This window comes from Macaca mulatta, chromosome 12, assembly GCF_049350105.2.
Source record: "Macaca mulatta isolate MMU2019108-1 chromosome 12, T2T-MMU8v2.0, whole genome shotgun sequence".
NCBI classification, from domain to species: Eukaryota; Metazoa; Chordata; class Mammalia; order Primates; family Cercopithecidae; genus Macaca; species Macaca mulatta.
Genome location: NC_133417.1, coordinates 121,700,696 through 121,721,386, shown reverse-complemented (window position 1 = coordinate 121,721,386; position 20,691 = coordinate 121,700,696). Strand labels below are relative to the sequence as shown.

Below are 20,691 nucleotides of genomic sequence, written 5' to 3'. Positions count from 1 at the left end.
TATATAGAAAGTAACACACTCATATTCCTTCGTGTGGGGCACAGAATGTGCAAATGCCCTAATTTAATCAGTGGAACTCTGTTTGCTCTTCATTAACATTATCTTTCAAAAACATTCTTTCCAGGCTGGGCAAGGTGGCTCACGCCTGTAATCCCAGCACTTTCAGGGGCCAAGGTGGGAGGATCCCCTGAGTTCAGGAATTTGAGACCAGACTGGGTAACATAGTAAGACCTTGTCTTTACTAAAAAATAAAAAAATTATAAAACAGCCGAGTGTGGTGGTATGTGCCTGTAGTCTCAGCTACGCAGGAGGGCTAAGGCAGGAGGATTGTTTGAGCCCAGGAGGTTGAAGCTGCGGTGAGCCGTGATCACGCCGCTTCACTCCAGCCTGGGAAACAGAGTGAGGCTCTGTCTCAAAAAAAAAGTAAAAGAAAAAAGAGAAAGCATTCTTTCCTTTCCATTCTGTTGTTCTTCCCCTAATTGTATCCCTTTGTCTCATTCCTGGGTTGGCCCTCCCAATCACCAAAATCTGTCGCAATATGCCACTCTACATGGGTTTCTTATACTCTCTGAGGGTTTTTGTTTGTTTGTTTATTTTTGAGACAGAGTCTCGCTCTGTCGTACAGGCTGGAGTGCAATGGCACTGTATCAGCTCACTGCAAACTCCGCCTCCCGGGTTCAAGCAATTCTCCTGCCTCAACCTCCTGAGTAGCTGGGATTACAGGCACGTACCACCACACCCAGTTAATTTTTGTATTTTTAGTAGAGACGGGGTTTCACCATGTTGGTCAGTCTGGTCTTTAACTTCTGACCTTGTGATCCCCCCGCTGCAGCCTCCCAAAGTGCTGGGATTACAGGCATGAGCCACTGCACCTATCCTCTCTGAGGTTTAAGCTAGTAAACGGCAGAGCTGAAGTTGGATAACGTAACTTCTAGGTCCAAAGCTCATCCTTTTCCCACATTATTATCCCTTTCTGAAGTGTATAATCTAGACATGACATTCAACTTATCTAAGCTTCTTTTCCTCATCTGTAAAATGGGGGAAACAATCATATTAATCCATGAGTTTGAGGGAAAGAGAAGGGGAGACAGTGCAGGGGGATACACGCTTGCCAATAGAAAGAGTACAATAAATACTAGCTACAGTATTCAGGCATGTTCAAGTAACTCAAAGAAGTTCAGTACTGCTGGTACTTAGAGTGGAAATAGGATGTGACAACATATGCAGCTGGCAAGACAAGCAGGGGTCAAGTCATTAAGAGCTTTGTAAAATATGGTCCCACAGTTACCTAGGGCAGAGCTGTCATGAGGATTAAATGAGTTTATATAGTTCAACTCCTCGGAATGCAGCCTGGCTCACAGCAAGGTGCATGTGTTAGGTATTCCTGATAAAACCCTCCCAATGCTAATCATGACTTAGAGACTAAAGAAGAGAAGCATATAAGCAGAACAGCCTTGAGTTGAAAGAATAGTTGTTTTGGGGAGGGATGTGCAAAAGACTTTCAGAAGAACATCAGGAAAGAGAAGAGCCACATCACCCCTATAATATTGGTCTTCAACCTTAACAAATTACATCATTTCATGTGTAAAGGTGTGAAGGTGAGGCATGCACCTTAGAGTGCCCACTGGACAGAAACAATGACTCTCCTCCTGGCTCCCCTCCAAGTTATGCTTCCACTGAGCATCCCATTGGCTCTGCCCGGTGGCAGTGCCATCAGGGTGTCTCCCTCCATCAGTGTAACCTTTTGACCCACCTGCCAGGGTCTGGGCTCTCACTTAGCTTCCCTCATCAGTTCACGTCTTCATTGCTCTACTCAACTACAAAGTCCAGTGTTTATAATGGTGTATTTAATACTGTCCTCCTATACTGGTTTTCCTTTTTAAAGGAAAAAAAAATTCTTGAACACCCTGAAAATGTGGCCACAGACCTAAACACTATAATTTGAGAAACACCTGATAAAGTCGCAGTCAATGAAATATACTTTAATGATACATTATCACTGAAGTTTTGCTTTTATATCTGATAATTTTTAATATAATCAACAAAAACAAAACACTAAATTCAACTTTTCTAATGAACAGATCATAGAAAATACACCCAAGTTCATCTTCATTATGTATTAGTGGGTGGTTTGTCCCAGAAGACCTATACTTATTAACTCCTTTTGGTCTTTTTTTAAAAGCTCGGTCGTATTATATTAATTTAAAAAGAATTGGTATTTACTAAACTGTAATTTTACACAGGCTTGTATCCATTTTATATATGCCCTCAAAATGGATCTTCCAAACCTTACATTTAATTCTTGTCAGGCTATTTTCCTTCCTCTGGCTATGTTCTATCACCCCCTAGTGTTACATATGATGCTTACAGTCAATACATATTGCTTTGTTGAAGGAATGAGTACCTGCAGATAAGTACTTTCTTGGTTTACAGGTTAGGTTCCCCAAAAATGTATGAAAATGCATTAAGTTCCAAGGCTAAAGTGCACTATGTAAATCTTCAAAACTAGAGGACCTATTGACTATACTGTGACACCTAGGTCAGTACACAAAACAAATAGTGAATATGGTGATATACGTGCAACAATAACTATTGTATTTCCCTCTTGACATTGTTATGAATAGCCAGGCATGGTGGCTCATGCCTGTAATCCCAGCACTTTGGAAGGCTGAGGCAGGAGGATCGCTTGAGCTCAGGAGTTTGAGACCAGCTTGGGAAACATATTGAGACTTCGTCTCTACTAAAAATGAAAAAATTAGCCAGGCATGGTGGTGCATGCCTGTAGTCCCAGTTACTCAAAAAGCTAAGGCAGGAGGATCACTTGAGACCAGGAGTTTCAGGCTGCAGTGAACCGTGATTGTGCCACTGCACTACAGCCTGGACAACAGAGCAAAACCCTGTCTCAAAACCAAGAGAGACATTTTTAGGAATACATCAATGTTTAATGCCAATTCAGGAAACAAAATGGAACAGGCAGGCTTCAGGAGCAGAAAACAAATCACAAAGGTGTTGGTTTTTGTACAGTGTGAAAAGTCAATTTTTTAAAAAAATGATTAGCATTGGCCAGGCCCATGGTGGCTCATGCCTGTAATACTAGCACTTTGGGAGGCTGAGGTAGGTGGATCACTTGAGGTCAGGAGTTGGTCACCAGCCTGACCAACATGATGAAACCACATTTCTACTAAAAATACAAAAAAAAATTAGCTGGGCATGGTGGTGCATGCCTGTAATCTGTCATTGAGAGGCTGAGACAGGAGAATCGCTTGAACCCGGGAGGCAGAGATTATAATGAGCCAAGATCACGCCATTGTACTCCAGCCTGGATGACAGAGCAAGACTCTATCTCAAAAAAAAGAAAAAAAAAAAAAAAAGATGATTAGCATCTATTACTGCTACCTCTTGAGTGTTGAGACATTTCTTAACATTTTGAGTTTTGCTCCACAGGGATTTCTATTATTTAGAAATTAACAAATTCACAGTTTCCATCTTATGATGATTTCAACTTGCTGGGTCATCTTGTTCATTGCCACTGATGTTCTTTTTTCCTTTTTTTTCATATAAGATCTGGCTCCGTCGCCCAGGCTAGAGTGAAGTGGTGCGATCTCAGCTCAGCTCACTCCAACCTTTGCCTCATGGGCTCAAGCCATCCTTGCACCTCAGCCTCCCAAGTAGCTGGGACCACAGGCACATGCCACCACACCTGGCTAATTTTTCTACTTTTTGTACAGACAAGATTTCGCCATGTTGCCCAAGCTGGTTTCGAACTCCTGGGCTCAAGTAATCTGCCCACCTCGGCCTCCCAAAGTGCTGGGATTACAGGTGTGAGCCACCATACCTAGTCCCTTGATTTTCTCTAGTCAGTGTTCCTCTGAGTTCTTTAATTAATTGTTCAATTTGCACCTCAAGAATATTTTCAGAGCCATTGCCACCTACTTATCTAGTGTTTCATATCTTTATCGATGCCCCAGAATTGTTGAAAAATCATGCACACATTTTCCATATGTTTAACAATATAAATGTCCTTCTTTGTCTCTGGTAATGCTTTTTTGCCTTTAAGTCCACACTGACAGATATTAACATAGCTTTCATTTCATGGATCATTATTTCTTAAACGCCTGTTATATCTTTTTCCATCCTTTTACTTTCAGTCTTTCAGTATCTTTAAAACTTTTGTGAGTCTGTAGCCTTATATTTTATTTTTATATCTGATTCCCTATGCTTTAGGTTTTTCTTTAATCCTTATACTTTGGGTATGTAATCCAATTTGACTATATCTTTTAATTGACACACTTAGTTTATTTGTATGCAAAGTTTACTGGCACATTTACATATATAATATGTATATTATACATGTGTATATATACATGTCTACACAGGTATAGGTTATATATAATATTGTAATACATATGTAGTATGTACTATATTATAAATATATATTACAAATGTATATTATAAATGTATTTATATATAAATGTGCCAATAATATATATGTGTGTGTGTGTATATATATACGTGTACGCAGGTATGTTTAAATCCACCTTACTAGGTACTACTTGCCTTACAAATTCCTCTCTCCTGTTTTTCAATTCTATTTCCATTGTATTGTTAGTTATATATTACTTCCTATTCTTTTCATGACTATCCGAGATTACAACATATACTAACTTTGTAGTTTGACTTCTTACAGAACAATGCAAGAATCTTCGGATATTTAACACTATTTACCCTTTCCCAATGTATATGCTGCAGTAATACATTTTTGTATCACTCCCCAAAGCTGTTGCTGCTACTATTCATGTGGTCTAAATTCACTTGTATTTACTGACACAGTTCCCGTCTGTTGACTGCCATTCCTTCCTTCATCTTCAAGTCTCATCCATGGATTCTTTACTTTCTGTGTGATGTGTGGGTGTGCTAGTGATCAATTCTTTCTGTCAGTATTTTATTGCTGGTGGTGGCGGAGGAAACTGTTTTTGTTTCACCTTCATATTGTGATGATATAATTGCTGAGTACAGAACTTGAAGCTCTTTCAAAGTATAACTCTATTGTCTTCTAGATTCTATGGTTGTTAAGAAGTTAACTGTTAGTGTTACACCTTTTCTGCTGCTTTTATGATGCTCTTTTTATCTTTGGTATTCAGTAATACTATGACATTCTTAGGTGTAACTTTTAAATTTTTATTTTGTGTAAGTTTACAGGGATACTTTAATCTGTGGCTTGGTATCTTGATCCAGTCTCTACCAAAAAAAAAAAAAAAAAAAAAAGTAAGCCGGGTGTAACACACGCCTGTTGGCCTAGCTACTCCGAAGGCTGAGGCCAGATCACTTGAGCCTAGAAGTCCCAGGCTGCAATGAGCTATGATCGTGCCACTGCACTCTTGCCTGGGCAACAGAGGAGACTGTCTCTAAAAAGAAAAGAACTCTTAACTAGCTCCTACGGCTTGTACACGTATTTGTTCTTTTCCTTTTTTGGTGCTTCTTTCTGGATATTTTCTTTTGATAGAGCAAGATATCTGAAGCACAGAGCTCAAATTGGATGGTAAAGGTGATGTATCTGGAGAGACCACGTTTTCCGCCTGCTGGTTCAGCAGTAGAATGAGCTCAAAGTGATCAGAGAACTGACTCAAGATTTCAATTTAGATGGAACCAAGGTTGAACTCCCTGAGAGAAACATTACTTCCTTAGGAACTAGGACCTCCAAAGTCACCAAACTCAAAAGCAGGTCAAAAGCAGGGGAAATAAAAATGTTTTCAGTGGGTTAACTGGCAGAATTTTCAATGTAGTAGGCTCCATCTCCATCACTTGATTTCTTGACCTATCCGTTCTGGCTATGGAAGAGATAGCACTATATACTGATAGATTTAAGATATAAACTACATCTTGTAGGACAGTACCTTAATCTCTATATGGTATGGGATATCACACTGATAGATAAGGCATTCTGCAAGCCCATGAATGGTAATGCTGGCAGATATACTGTAGGTAAGAAAGACAACTCCATACCCATAATGCATGTCTATCCCTGGGATGACAAACTGCTGCCCTTTGCATGATGGGAGACATCTAACGTACCCTTAGGGAATAGTGTCACATTAGCTGCTCAGCAAAGGCCTCTTTTGTTGCGGTTCTATCCACATATCCATGCTTGAAATATCGTCTTCCAACCTTGAAGAAGTATCCCGTCTTCCATGCTTGTTCCTTCCAAATCTCTGGCCAGCTGGTACCAATCCATTAGCCATTTCAAGGTGATGTGAATACCTGGAGACACCACCTTTTCTGCCTGCTCATCAATCAGTGTAAGTCTCTACTTTAGGCCATCTCTTCTTGCATGCAAGGGGATATTATCTTAAGTTCTGCCCACTGGGAGGACTTCCCTTTACCACTGTCTTCCCTCTACCTCTGTCCATTTTCAGCTGATGCCAGTATAGTATGTAGTTCCATCCATAATGCACTTTTCCCTCTTCCATTAGCTGATATAACGAACTCCCCAAGACAACTGATTACAAGAGAAACAGTGAGGCTGTAAGAGAATACACCTAAATATATTCCATGGGAATCTACATGCTTAAACAGCTTACTTGTATTTTCTGGATATTCTCTGGTCCAATTTTGTATAAACCGTTTCCATTTTAGAATGGAATGCTGTGGCACACATCTAATTTTATAATTTTATAGATCAGATAACATCAAGTTTATAGTAAACAGATTCAGTTGCAAAGAAAGTTGATGTTCCATGCTCAGGTATTCTACCAGGGTCGAGTAGCAAACCAGACCTAATTTTTAAATAGATAACAGATGTCAGCAGAAGAGGTCATTAATTTCAAATCCCTAGTGCACTACAATTTTTCTTTTGCAGCATCATAGAGCATCTCTGTCTGCCACTAACACCTCAAATCTACTTAGATTTGCTAGGTCATACAGAGCAAGTGCCAGAACAACTTGGGACTACAACTTGGATCTGCTGCCAAGTCTGTTCTTTCTCCAGGCTCTACTGAAAACTCTGACAGACTCCACTCAAGTCTTACAGGTTACTCAGTAAACGGGACAGAGAAGCACACTCAAATGTGATTTATTTTGCAACCATCCCCCTCAATCCAAACGGACCCAATAAAGATTCTCTCTCTTAGTTGGGAGTAGTCTAAAGTGCAGCAACTTGTCTATCACTTTAGGTAGGAAATCCCCGATAACCTAAACACCATATTCATATCATACTAGGCATATCATTCTCAACACTTCCTGATCTCTTTAGGTCCACTTGTTATGTCATCGGTGTAATGGATCAGTATCTTCCCTGAGGCACCAAAATGGTCAAGATCTTTCTGGATTATATTATGGTATATGAGGCCGGGCACAGTGGCTCATGCCTGTAATCCCAGCACTTTGGGAGGCTGAGGCAGGCAGATCACCTGAGGTCAGGAGTTTGAGACCAGCCTGGTCCATGTGGTGAAACCCTGTCTCTACTAAAAATACAAAAAAATTAGTCGGGCATGGTGGTGCATGCCTGTAATCCCAGCTACTCAGGAGGCCAAGGCAGGAGAATTGCTTGAACCCAGGAGGCAGAGGTTGCAGAGCTATCACACCACTGCACTCCAGCCTGGGCAACAGAGTGAAACTCTGTCTCAAAAAAACAAAAAGGAATTAATACTGGGAATTAAAAAAAAAAAATGTACCACTTCATTTAAAAACAACAACAACCCCATTACATGTTAACATCAATAACATATATGAGTTGTATATGAGTATATGAGTTGATAGCCCTGAAGTAAAACAGTGAAAGTATACTGCTGTCCCTGCAATGTGAAGATAAACTAGTTTTGACTACTTTGCAGATAGGGATGAAAGGAAAAAACACATTTGTTAGGTTAATAGCAGCGGTATGTCGTGGCCAGGAGATATGTTGATTTCCTCCAATACAGATTTATACCCAGAATCATAGCGGAGGTTAGTTATGATCATAAGATCATTATTCATGAAAATGTCAGATGTTTGGCTAAGCCATTTATCTGTGATCGACCCAGGGATTCCTTTTGTTTTACTGTGTGTAGGAGAGGCAACCCTAGAGGTTTGCATTTGATTTTCCAACCCTAATAGCCCTCCCTCCATGGGCCATGGGTCAAATAAAGCAGTTTCATCATTCTGGAAATAGGGTAAAAAACAAAGGATAGAGCCACCATTCCACATTACCCACTGTGAGATATTCAATCCAAGACATCATCTACCATCTGACCTCCATAAGCTCCTACTCTGACCAGTCACTGGTCTCAGGTTCTCATGGGGAAGAGGTGGAGGGTACTTTGCCCCCCAACTTGTATACTCTGGCTCTGTTGTAGTGTTCTTCCATGAGTTGAAGGACAAAATCCAAGAGGCATTACCTTCTAGTAAGATGGTTTATAAAAGAGTAAGTAGTACAAATACACTCTAAATGGTAATTCAAGCTTGACGTGAAGAACATTTGCCCTCCTAAAATTATGGATAATCTCTAATTCCCTATTAGAGATTTATTTCTCCTCTGTCATCTGTAGTCTTGGTGGGACTGCCAACTAAGGTGCCAAGGGATAGAAGTGTGGCCCCCAACTAGGCCACTGGACTCTTCTGTTCAGGTTTTTGACTCCTGAATAGTGTCAAGACAAAACAGACCAGAAGCTCAGCTCCCCACTGGGGATTTTTTAAGGGGATTGTCTTTCACTCATCCCTTTGGTATCTGTGAGAACGCCCTATTTTCTTCCCCTTATAAACCTGACCCTTTAGATTTTTTTCAATCCTGTGAAGCACTCTATTACCCTCCAATAAACACTTTTCTGCTTTAGTTACCTGCAGTCAGTCTTTATTGCATGCAACCAAACACTCCGGCTGGGATAGGAATTGGGGCAGTGTGATCTTGCCTTCGTTTAACTCAGCTCCTGTGTCATTTGATCCAAATTCTCTAAAGATAATTGATTGGTTCCATTTACTCTATCAATCAACTGAGCCTACTGAGAGTGTTCAGTTATGAGAAACAGAGTACCAAAGGCTAGATGACAGAAGTTATTTTTATGTTTTTTATATTTTTTTTAAGACAGAGTCTCACTCCCTCACCCAGGCTGGAGTGCAGTGAAGCGATCTCAGCTCACTGCAACCTCCACCTCCCGAGTTCAAGTGATTCTCCTGCCTCAGCCTCCTGAGTAGCTGCGATTACAGGTGTGTGCCACCACGCCTGGCTAATTATTTTATTTTTTTAATAGAGACGGGATTTCACCATGTTGGTCAGGCTGGTCACAAACTCCTGACCTCACCTGATCCACCTGCCTCAGCCTCTCAAAGTGCTGGGATTACAGGCGGGAGCCACCACACCCGGCTAATTATTTTATTTTTCTAGTGAAGACAGGGTTTCACCATGTTGGTCTGGCTGGTCACAAACTCCTGACCTCAGGTGATCCACCCGCGCCTCCCAAAGTGCTGGCATTACAGGTGTGAGCCACTGCGCCCAGACATGATTATGATGGAATTTCTAATGCATTCTACATGCCTCTCTTTCCTTACATGCAATTCCAAAGATGCCCCAAAGTATCACATGTGGAACCAAAAATCTCTTCACTAATCAACCCCAATTCCCAATTAGCTACCATACCAAGATGCGATACCTTTGTAAGCTGCTTCTCAATCAGAGACTGGTGATGACAATCCTCACAATTCTGCAAAATATGGAGAGTTGACTGGCCCAAGAATAGGCAAAACTTCATGTATCAAAAGGACTAGGTAATCTGATCATCAGAAAAGTATCAAGACCAGCTAACAGACATAGGAAGTATGACGTCAGTAAAGGGAGAACATGAACAAGTCACTAAACACCAAGTAACAGGCAAAATGAAGAGACAGTAGAATATTTATATTCTTGTGACCATAAAATTGAAATGAGCCAAGACAAAAGTTGGAATATGACACAGATGGCTCAACACACCCCTTTCAAGAGTACCAGCAATTGTGCTTCCTCTGAATGCCTAAGACATTATAATCAGACAGTTTTACAAATACTTAATAAGTAGGCTGGGGGCAGTGGCTCATGCCTGTAATCTCAGCACTTTATGCCAAGGTAGGCATATCACTTGAGTCCAGGAGTTCAAGACCAGCCTGGACAACCTGGCAAAACCCTTTCTCTACAAAAAAATACAAAAAAAATTAGCTGGGCGTGGTGGCACCTGCCTGTAGTCCCAGTTACTCAGGAGGCTGAGGTGGAAGGATCACTTGAGCCTGGGAGGCAGAAGTTGCTGTGAGCCCAGATCATGCCGCTGCACTCCAACCTGGGTGACAGTGAGACCCCGTCTAAATTAACCACCAAAAAAGTAAACTAATAGGAGATGGGGACCACAAAATGGTCAGAGCTTTCAGGACATTTAAAATCTCCTCTCTAGTACCATCCATTTATTTATTAAATCATAAAATAACAGAGGACCCATTTTATCCCAGACCCTATTATGGGGACTAGATTGCACAAAGTGCCATAATTCTGTATCTACACCCTTTGTAATGTGTAGCTTGTTGCATCAAGAAATGAGTATATTTTCTTACTCCTTAAATCTGGATTTGCCTTGAGACCGACTTCTTTGCACTATAATGCAGAACAAGTAATGATGTGTGAACTTCAATTACCCTGCCACTGAACTGTGAGCCAACCCAGGCTAGCTGCTGAATGACAGACACATGACCCAGTCACACTTACTGCTCCAAACGCCAGCCAACTACCAGCCAGATATGAGGCCATCCTAGACCAATCAGATCCCCACCGACCTAACAGCTGACCACAGATGCAAGAGCAAGCCAAGCCCAGAATGACTCAGATTATCAGAATGACTTTTGAGTAATATTAATGCTTATTGTTTTCAGTTCTTGAGTTCTGAGGTGGTTTGGATTTTGCAGTAGCTAATACAAGAGGACATAAAGAACGAAACCTAGTCCCTACCCACAAGGACTGCACAATGACAACCTATTGAAGTTGAAAATCTTCAAGATCCGGCCGGGCGCGGTGGCTCAAGCCTGTAATATCAGCACTTTGGGAGGCCGAGACGGGCGGATCACGAGGTCAGGAGATCGAGACCATCCTGGCTAACATGGTGAAACCCCGTCTCTACTAAAAAAAAAAAATACAAAAAACTAGCCGGGCATGGTGGCGGGCGCCTGTAGTCCCAGCTACTCGGGAGGCTGAGGCAAGAGAATGGCGTAAACCCGGGAGGTGGAGCTCACAGTGAGCTGACATCCGGCCACTGCACTCCAGCCTGGGTGGCAGAGCGAGACTCCATCTCAAAAAAAAAAAAAGAAAATCTTCAAGATCAACTTCTGATCTTAACAGAATGCAGAGCCCTAACAGATGGTATACGCTTGACAGTTTTCACATGCATCTCCGACGTCATCCTCCTCTCTTCACTATCTTGATCTCTGCTCCAGGAGGCTGACCTCTATGTACTATGTGAATGGGTTCTTTTGCCTACTGGTTGGGCTTGGTCACTGGAGAACAGTAGCAGATAAGAAGAGAGAATGAGGATGGGATATTCATCCCCTTGGGTCACTCTGCATGGCCATATTTCATTGGTTGAATCACTTTAAGGTCACCCTTTCCACAGGGCTTTCCTTAACAATTTCCAGTAACTACTCACTCTCCTCCCTTTCAGGCCACTCTACTATCTCCTATGGCTTTTCCAACGTACTATACACCTTTTGTAAATGTCTTTATAAAAACCTTGTATTTTTGTAATTTGAATGTGTCATCTGTTCCCTGCTAGGACACTGACATATTACCCAATCAGGGAAATAGTTAGGGAGTCTGGGAGGAGTTCAGGTATACCACAAATAATGTTGTCATAAAAAGAAACTTTAGTTGTTGATATGGTCTGGATCTGAGTCCCGACTCAAATCTCATGTTCAATTGAAATCTCCAACTTTGGAGATTGGGCCTGGTGGGAGGTAAATGGATCATGGGGACGGTTTCTCATGGTTTAGCACCATCCCGCTAGTGCTGTTCTTGTGAGAGTTCTCACAAGATCTGGTTGTTTTTAGTGTGTAGTACCACCTCCTACCCACCCCCCCAGCCCCCACTCTTCCTCCTGCTCTAGGCTCCAGCCATGTGAAGATTCCTGATCTGGCTTTGCCTACCACAGTGAGTAAAAGCTCCCTGAGGCCTCCCCAGTCATGCTGCCTATGTACTCCATGAAACTGTAAGCCAATTAAATCTTTCTTTATAAATTATCCAGTCTCAGGTATTTCTTTATAGCAGTACAAGAATGGACCAATACGGTTGTATATAAAAGTGTTGGCTGGGTGTGGTGGCTCATGCCTGTAATCTCGACACTCTGCGAGGCCAAGGCGGGCGGATCACTTGAAGTCAGGAGTTCGAGACCAGCCTGGCCAAGATGGTGAAACCCCGTCTCTATAGAAAAATTAGCCGGGCATGGTGCCACATGCTTGTAATCCCAGCTACTCAGGAGGCTGAGGAGGAAGATCACTTGAACCCAGGACGCAGAGGTTATAACAAGCCGAGATCACACCACTGCATTCCAGCCTGGGCGAGAGTGAGACTCCATCTCAAACAAACAAAAAAAAGTGTTACCTTTTGCTTGCATGCTCCAAACTCCAGCTTACTCTAGTCTAGTGGGTGTAGACAATAAATCATGTAGTTGTAGATCCATGTGGTTGGTCTCCTACTTTTTTCATTGATTATTGCCTGGAAGGAACCACGGGGCACACAGATAGAAACTCGTTCTTCTGATGTTCTTATAAATGGGCCTAAGATGCAAGTGATGTTGGCATCTTGCTGCTTATAGCAATCTCCCAGTCACTGGAGGTCCCAACCTTCTATATCTAGAAAAACTGGGTGCAGCCAACTCAATGGGAGAGCAGAACAGAGAAGCAATAAGAACCAGCTCTCAGCCACCAGGAATTAAATCTGTCCTCAGTTCTTGTGGTTTCTATTTTTTCAGAATGGCTTTTTCTATCTCTAGTCAGTGCCCTCTAACTAAGCAAATGGCACCATCCTTTTCCCACAGTGCTTGGAACAATCCTTTTATGGTTCCTGTGTAAATGCAGCCAATACATCTCATTTTCTCTATGACCTGAAGTAAGCCAGAGACTAACCAACCAAAAATTACACGAAATTACTTAAGTGAAGCCCCTGGGAAAACAGGGCATTACTTGACCCTTAGCACAAATGTGCTAGAATTTAACCCATGACAAACAGGTCCACACGACAACTTCCCATAGACAATATAAACAGCAAAGGCAGATCCGATGGAAAAGAGGAAAATAAGCCTTTCTCGGAATTTCTAAGATTCAAGAGATTTGAACCTCAAGAGTGTTTCATATTCTGGGCACGGTGGCTCACGCCAGTAATCTTAGTACTATGGGAGGCCGCAGCAGGTGGATTGCTTGAGCTCAGGAGTCTGAGACCAGCATGGACAACATGGTGAAACCCTGTCTCTATGAAAAATACAAAAGTTAGCCAGGCAAGGTGGCACACGCCTGTAGTCCCAGCTACTGGGGAGGATAAAGTGGGAGGACGGCTTGACCCTGGGAGGCAGAGGTTGCAGTGAACTGAGACCACACCACTGCGCTCTAGCCTGGGCAACAGAGCCAGACCCTATCTCAAAAAAAAATTAATAAAAAACAAAAACAAATCAGTTGTGTATGAACGTACACACACACAAAATGACTTCAAAGTATTTTCAATTACTTCAAAGTATGTTCAAAGATCTTACTGAAGCTCCTTGGGCCAAAAACAGAAAGGCTTCCTTGGCCTGAACCCTGTCTCTCCCTCTCCCTGACATCATAACTCATCCTTTCACCACAGACAGTCTCCCTCCTGATTCCTTCTCCTTTGGCCTGACAGCACCCTCTAACACTCACCCACCACCCCATCTTTGAAAAACAGCATTATGTCCAAAGTGTTTTTTGTCTTTCCAAGATCTACAGTCCCTGAACCTCACTATGAGTGTTCTAGATCCAAATTTATCTAACTTGTTCTGTTTAAGAGGAAAACTATTATATCCATCTTACAGATGAAAAGATTAGGCCGGGCACAATGGCTTATGCCTGTAATCCCAGCGCTTTGGGAGGCCAAAGTGGGTGGATCACCTGAGGTTAGGAGTTCAAGACCAGCCTGGCCAACATGGTGAAATCCCGTCTCTACTAAAAATACAAAAACTAGCCGGGCGTGGTGGTGCACACCTGTAATCCCAGCTACTCGGGAGGCTGAGGCAGGAGAATCGCTTGAACTCAGGAGGCGGGCGGAGGTTGCAGTGGGCCAATATCATGATATTGCACTCCAGCTTGGCGACACAGCAAGACTCCGTCTCGGGAAAAAAAGACTCTTGTCTCGGGGGAAAAAAAAAAGAGTAAAGTTCAGGAGAGGATTAAGTAATTCCTCCAAGGTCACACAGCCAGTATAACAGAACCACCAAATAACTCCTGCTTCTGACTCTAGAATCCACATTCTTTTTTTTTTTCTTTGAGATGGAGTCTTGTTCTATAGCCCAGGCTGGAGTGCAGTGGCGTGATCCCGGCTCACACCATTCTCCTGCCTCAGCCTCCACATTCTTAACCATTATGCTGGAGACAGTTCTTGTCCTTTCCAACTGTTGTGTTCCCGAATAAATTTGAAAAATATTTTGCACAGCTCTGGGGGTTAAAAAGAAAAATTAGCGTTCTGATTGGAATTGGCATGTATATATACATAATTAGGAGGAAATAACACTTTCACCATAGTTGTGTCTAGCTCAAAGAGTTTATAATTAAGCTTAATTAAGCATACTGTTTCCCCTGTTATACTGGGACTTGAGGATGGTGATCAGGTCCTGTCCATACTGCATGGAGTGGTCAACACAGGTTGGTTTAATGAAGAGTCTCTACCCTCAACCAAGCCCCCACTTCATTAAGTGAACCCGTGTGGGTCTCTGTGTCAACCATACCACCCACTCTCCAGACACTACTCTGCTCTCAAGGTTCCTGACATACAGGGTTGATTGTGGCATGACATTAACTTTACCCTCAATTTATCTTGATGTACCCCAAAGCATATAAACAATGTTTCCATTCCCCGTTGATGAATTCTGACCTGAAGTGCTATCAACAAAATGGCTTTTAGTTTCCCAGAGGAAGACAGCCAACAGTAAAATCGCTGTGCAGATTGCTTGGTTCTAGTTGCTACATTCCCAAGTTGATGTATTATTTCCAATCTTAATTGAACAGATTCTCCCCAAATCCCTTCAGTCCCGGTTCTCCACGCCTCACCTATTGCTGACAAAATGAAGCTCAAGCTTACCCATGTCTCAACTTCATACCCAAAACTTGGAATTAGATGTGCTTCTGTATTGGCTACCTGTACATTTATCACAGCCACCCGCATAGTTAGGATACAATGAAATGGCCTGGTGAAAAACACAAGCCTAACTTACTTTTTATATCACGACACAATGTTCAATTAAATGACTTAAGAGTCAAACGCTCAGAAAACCACTGTGAAAACAAGCCAGGGGATGAAGTTGCTTAAATAACAAAATGAAGGTGGGCATCTTTAGTATGGGAAGAGGCAGGTAAGGAACACTCTGAGCCCATAAAATAGAAGGCAGACTAGTACAGCAGGAAATCACAGACTAGGGGTCAGAGAAACCTGATTTTCAGCCTTACCTACATCACCTGCCTCCCTAACATCTTGGGAAAATCACTATTTCCTTAGATATAAAAATATTTATCTCAACACTTTCACTGGTCTGTAAACTGTCCGCTGCCCTTTCCTCTTTGACTGTCATAAAAAAGCAATCAACACATGGCTGGTTGAGGTGGTTTACAAAATCCCAGCACGTTCGGAGGCCAAGGCTGACATACCACTTGAGCCCGGGAGTTTGAGACCAGCCTGGTCAACATGGCAAAAGCCTGTCTCTACTAAAAATACAAACACTAGCTGGGCTTAGTGGCATAAGCCTGTAATCCCAGCTACTTCGGAGGCTGAGGCATGAGAAGTGCTTGAACCTGGGAGGTGGAGGCTGCAGTGAGCTGAGATTGTGCCATTGCACTTCAGCCTGGGTGACAGTGAGACTGTCTCAGAAAACAATCAAAAAGCAGTACTTCACTTATTATAAAAATTGAGTAGTCTTCCATGCCTAATCATGTTCAAAGGCAACATACCAGCTTTGTTAAGACTCCAAATTCGTAATCCAAACACCCATCATCTACTCCATTCTACTACCACGAATTATACAGGAAACTGAAGCAGAGAGGTTGTTACTTAACCCAGGTCACACAACTACCTAGGCAGTTTGGCTAAGTTGGTGTTCTTAACCACAGCATTAGGCCATCTAATGCTCACTCAGTTCCCTATGCTTATGTGAAATCCTGGTCACTCACCTGGAGATCCTATGGAGAGCTTCTCCAGGAGATTCACCTGGAGAGCTGCGTCACGCCTATGAAGCCTGAAAATCCTGACTTGTCACTCCTGGTCCTACCCCTACTGACCTACAGTACTTGCTTCACAGTACAAAATCAGTAGTACCACTTTGTGACACAAATGAGATCCAAAGATGACCAGTTACTGCTATGGATCTAGCAAACGCTTGACCCAGTTAAGTATTCTTCTAGGGTAGTTATGTTTCTGCCAGAGGCAATGCAGGAGGTAAAGGTCAAGGGAGACATCTGTGCAAAAGCCAGTAATGGGCAAAAAAAAAGCTATAGAAGATAGGGGTCAGCCCAAGTGAAACAAAGGTTTTTACTTTGTCCTAAAGATGAAGTAAATCCACATTCTTACCGAATTAAATTTGCATCCTTAAAGGATTACTGACTCTGGAATAGACAAAAGACATACCAATTAGGAGGACTGAGAAGTCCATACCACAGATGGTTGAGAAGTTAGACTAAATTGGCAGTGAATTAAGTGCATAAAAGTGTCAAAGACAGACCTAAAATAACTCGAATTCCTCCAAGGCAATTCATTTTGTTACTACAACCATCTGTCAATCTGAAATCAATCCTACAAATCCTTATGTGCAAACTAAAAACTGGAGAATTGCAGACGTTTGCAACATTTAATGTGAAATTAGTTTCATACTGTTTCCTGAAGATGCTGACAGTGTAGGCCAAATGAAACATCATAGAAGAGGCAGTATATGTATATCCTTCAGTATATCTTTTACCTTCAGAAATTTTTTTGGGGGGGACAGAGTGTTGTCCAGGCTAAAGTGCAGTGGCACAATCCTGGCTCACTGCAACCTCCCCCTCCTAGGTTCAAGTGATTCTTGTGCCTGAGCCTCCCAAGTAGCTGGGATTACAGGCATGTGCCACCATACCAAGCTATTTTTTATATTTTTCGTCAAGATGGGTTTTCGCTATGTTGTCCACACTGGTCTCAATCTCCTGGCCTCAAGTAATCCACCTGCCTCAGTCACCCAAAGTGCTGGGATTTCAGGCATGAGTCACCGCACCCAGCCTAAACAAATTTTATAAAAATACTGGACTGTAAGGCTGGGCTTAGTGGCTCACGCCTGTAATCCCAGCACTCTTGGAGGCCGAGGCAGATGGATCACTTGAGGTCAGTTCAAGACCAGCCTGGCCAATGTGGCGAAAACCTCACATCTACTCAAAATACAAAAATTAGCTGGGCATGGTGGTGCGTGACTGTAATCCCAGCTACTCGGGAGGCTGAGGCAGGAGAACTGCTTGAACCTAAGAGGTGGAGGTTGCAGTGGGCCAAGATCAGTACACTGCACTCCAGCCTGGGTGACAAAGACCCGCCTAGAAAACAAACAAAAAAATATTAACTGTAATTTAAAAACTAAAGTTCACAGTTGGCTCCAATGTATCTCAAAGTCAAACTGGCAAGAGCAGACTTATAAAAAGCTAATACACATATCTAACTTGAAGACTTATATTCTTATGCTGCATTTTACCATTTGACTACTAAAAAGGAGACTGAATTACAATATTCCATCTCGGCATGCTTTTCCAATACAACAGTATTTACACAATGCAAACATCAGAATGTCTAATAAAGTTAACAAGCCAAGGCAATTTTGTTACATAAATTAACCCATTTATTATAGGCCAGTGATGTCTCAAAGAGTAGAAGAGCGTCTACTGGTCTTTCAACTCCTTCAGTCTTCTGATGGCGGACTTTACCGTGACAGCGGAAGTGGTACTGGAAAGAAAGATTCAGTTTCCAACATAATTAAGCATGTTAACATAGAAAATGGCAAACAAGTAAATCTGCCTCGTTTTTGTGGTGAAGTCTCTTCCCAAATTTTCCCGGAAAGAATTATACTGAGATAGACTGCTCTACCAATACTTTGCTGCAGTCGATCCAAACATCTAACCAACATTAGATTACTCCCCCGAAATGAGTGGCTTCTAAACTACATGATGGCATCCTTTAAGAGCCATGCCTTCAGGATCTTGCAGAATTAGACATGCAATCACATGCACCTGATTTCTCAACCAGTTTTTTTTTTTTTTTTAGGAACTCAGTTGTGGACAAGCAAGCTTTAACTCCCCCTACCCCAACCCACAAAACAGAAATGGTTCTAAGAGGCTGACCCAAACTTATTAAAAGGGAATGGACAGATTACAAGAAATGAATAAATTACAAGATGGTACAGTGAGAACAATGAATAAGGAAATAGAGTGGACACTAAAGTGCCTTTGGGAAAGACAGCTACTGAAATGACTACAAAAGTTTTACCACAAAATTCAGGAACTATACCTGAAAATCACCATCCTATATGGTGAGTATATAAATGCGAATTAACTTTCCTATCAGAACCAAGAAAGCACTCTAGTTTCCATTTCCCATTCTGCCCTAATAAAAACCCCCACAAGGTGTGTGTGTGTGTGTGTATATATATGTATGTATTTCAACATTTTCCACTTCGGTTTAAGTTTAAATTGACTGAAACTTAAAATCCCATTCTTTAATTACACTAGCCATATATGTGCTTAGTGTATTGGACAACACAGGTCTGGACACTGGTTTGTAGTGTAGTCTTTGTAGTATCGCCCTGTCAAGTGATACTGAGTTGCAGATTCACAAACCTGCAGGAGTCTAACACTGTTCAGAAAGACGAAATTGCGGTGGTCCTGATGGCCTCAAGTTTCCAAATACAGTTTTGAACTAATTGACCTCTTCACCTATTTTTGTCAAAACTTGCAATGCACATCAACGTTCAGCAGATTCAGTCCCACTAACGGACCTGCACAGTATCATGACAATGTTCACAACTATGTGCCCAGTGACCATCTAATTCTAAAGCAGTCTGTGAAATAGATTTCCGACTTCTATTTTGGTAGTTTTGTGTTTACTCTTTCAGTAACTGAAAATAAATCACCACAAAAGAATCCTGAAAATACAAGGGCATCCTTATTCTCTCTGTCCTGAGAAAGTGTTAACACGAGTCCATCCAGCAACAACCTGGAATGTGGGCCTATGTGGCCCACACACTTCGAAATACAAGGACAAGGAAACAGACTCACTTGTATGTCCAGGCACCGCCGGCCACTGTCTTCATGCAGGAACCACAGTGCCAGATCCCCACAGCTCGTCTCTTCATCTTGGTCTATAAAAGAGAACAAATTTTCACCATGAACCAAGTATTTTATCTTACAAGCATCCAGAAGTCTAAATTTGGATTCACCTTATTGTCAAGGATGTGAAAGCCTTCCTTCCTCCCTCAAAAACAAAAACAAGGATTGCTGTAATGTAGTATTTTGCACATAAACATTCAAACCTTTATCAAACAAAAATCGCAGAACAAGTAGAATGGTATTAGATGGACAGACTAGGTATCTTGGGGGTTGGTACAGAAACATCAGTAGACAAAACTGATGGAATCATTTCCCACAAAGCAGGTTTGGCTTAGGCTGGGGGCGCTCTGTCAAATGATTATTTTACCCATTAACTTTTAAGTGGTTTTCTTTAAATGAAAAACGTTTCACAAAATCTAAAGTTACCATCAACACTTTTATCTTAAAACTCATGATCAATGAACGGCACGAGTAATTCTAACTGCTCACGAGCACACGGCTTACAAAATACCTTGAAGTCAGACCTCACTTGGGTAAGAAACCTGCCCTCCCTCTCCCCTCACCAGATTTTGCCTTACTTACTTTGCCACAGAAAGAGCAAGTGTACTTGGCGTGCTGGCTGATTTCAATTTTCTTCACCATTTTCCGGAGGGAGGCCCCATAGCGCGTCCCGTATTTACCGACGATCCCGACTTTCTTGGTACGTTTGGCCTGTTTAGAGTGAAGGGAGAAACTAGTGATAGTTAGACCTGGAACCCAGGCAGGCCCCGGAGCCTCCACACACCATTCCTCCACCTCACTGACGGGTGACCGACATGTGAATTACATGTGACCTAGTTTTCCCTAAATTCAACCCAACAAAACCAGCGCCCAGGGCTCGCCGCGCGCTCCGAACGCCCGGCGTTAACCCGGCCGGAGCGCGCCAGGACCAGCCAAGGCGCCTCGCTCCTCCGCTGTGGGGCAGCGTCCGACAGTGGTGTCTCCTGCGAAGGCATGGAGACAGGAGAGAACACGGGGCAAGGCAGGTGAGGAGACGGGTGCGGGAGAAGAAAACAAGGACAGATGCAGGCAGATAGAGACCTAGGCCGCACAGAGAACCGCACTCACCATGTCGTCGCGAACTAGGTCCGAGCCCAGAGAGGAAGAAATGCGGTGCGCAGGCGC

The 20,691-nt window shown here is 42.4% G+C and overlaps 1 protein-coding gene across 1 annotated transcript; it reads right to left on the bottom strand.

The window, feature by feature from the left end:
- Positions 1 to 18,021: 18,021 nt before the first annotated feature.
- RPL37A (ribosomal protein L37a) lies at positions 18,022 to 20,668 on the bottom strand. Its single transcript, XM_015110933.3, has 4 exons — positions 20,635 to 20,668; positions 20,110 to 20,238; positions 19,477 to 19,559; positions 18,022 to 18,148 (listed from the first exon to the last, which is right to left on the bottom strand). The coding sequence occupies exons 1-4, from the start codon at positions 20,635 to 20,637 to the stop codon at positions 18,085 to 18,087; spliced, it is 279 nt and encodes a 92-aa protein (XP_014966419.1). The 5' UTR covers positions 20,638 to 20,668; the 3' UTR covers positions 18,022 to 18,084.
- Positions 20,669 to 20,691: the final 23 nt, after the last annotated feature.

Excerpts from the sequence above, each read along its gene's own strand:
- RPL37A (XM_015110933.3), bottom strand. Across the intron at positions 19,560-20,109 it reads CTTGCTCTTTCTGTGGCAAA|ACCAAGATGAAGAGACGAGC; the intron begins GTAAGTAAGGCA and ends TCTCTTTTATAG. Across the intron at positions 18,149-19,476 it reads GGCGGTGCCTGGACATACAA|TACCACTTCCGCTGTCACGG; the intron begins GTGAGTCTGTTT and ends CTTTCTTTCCAG.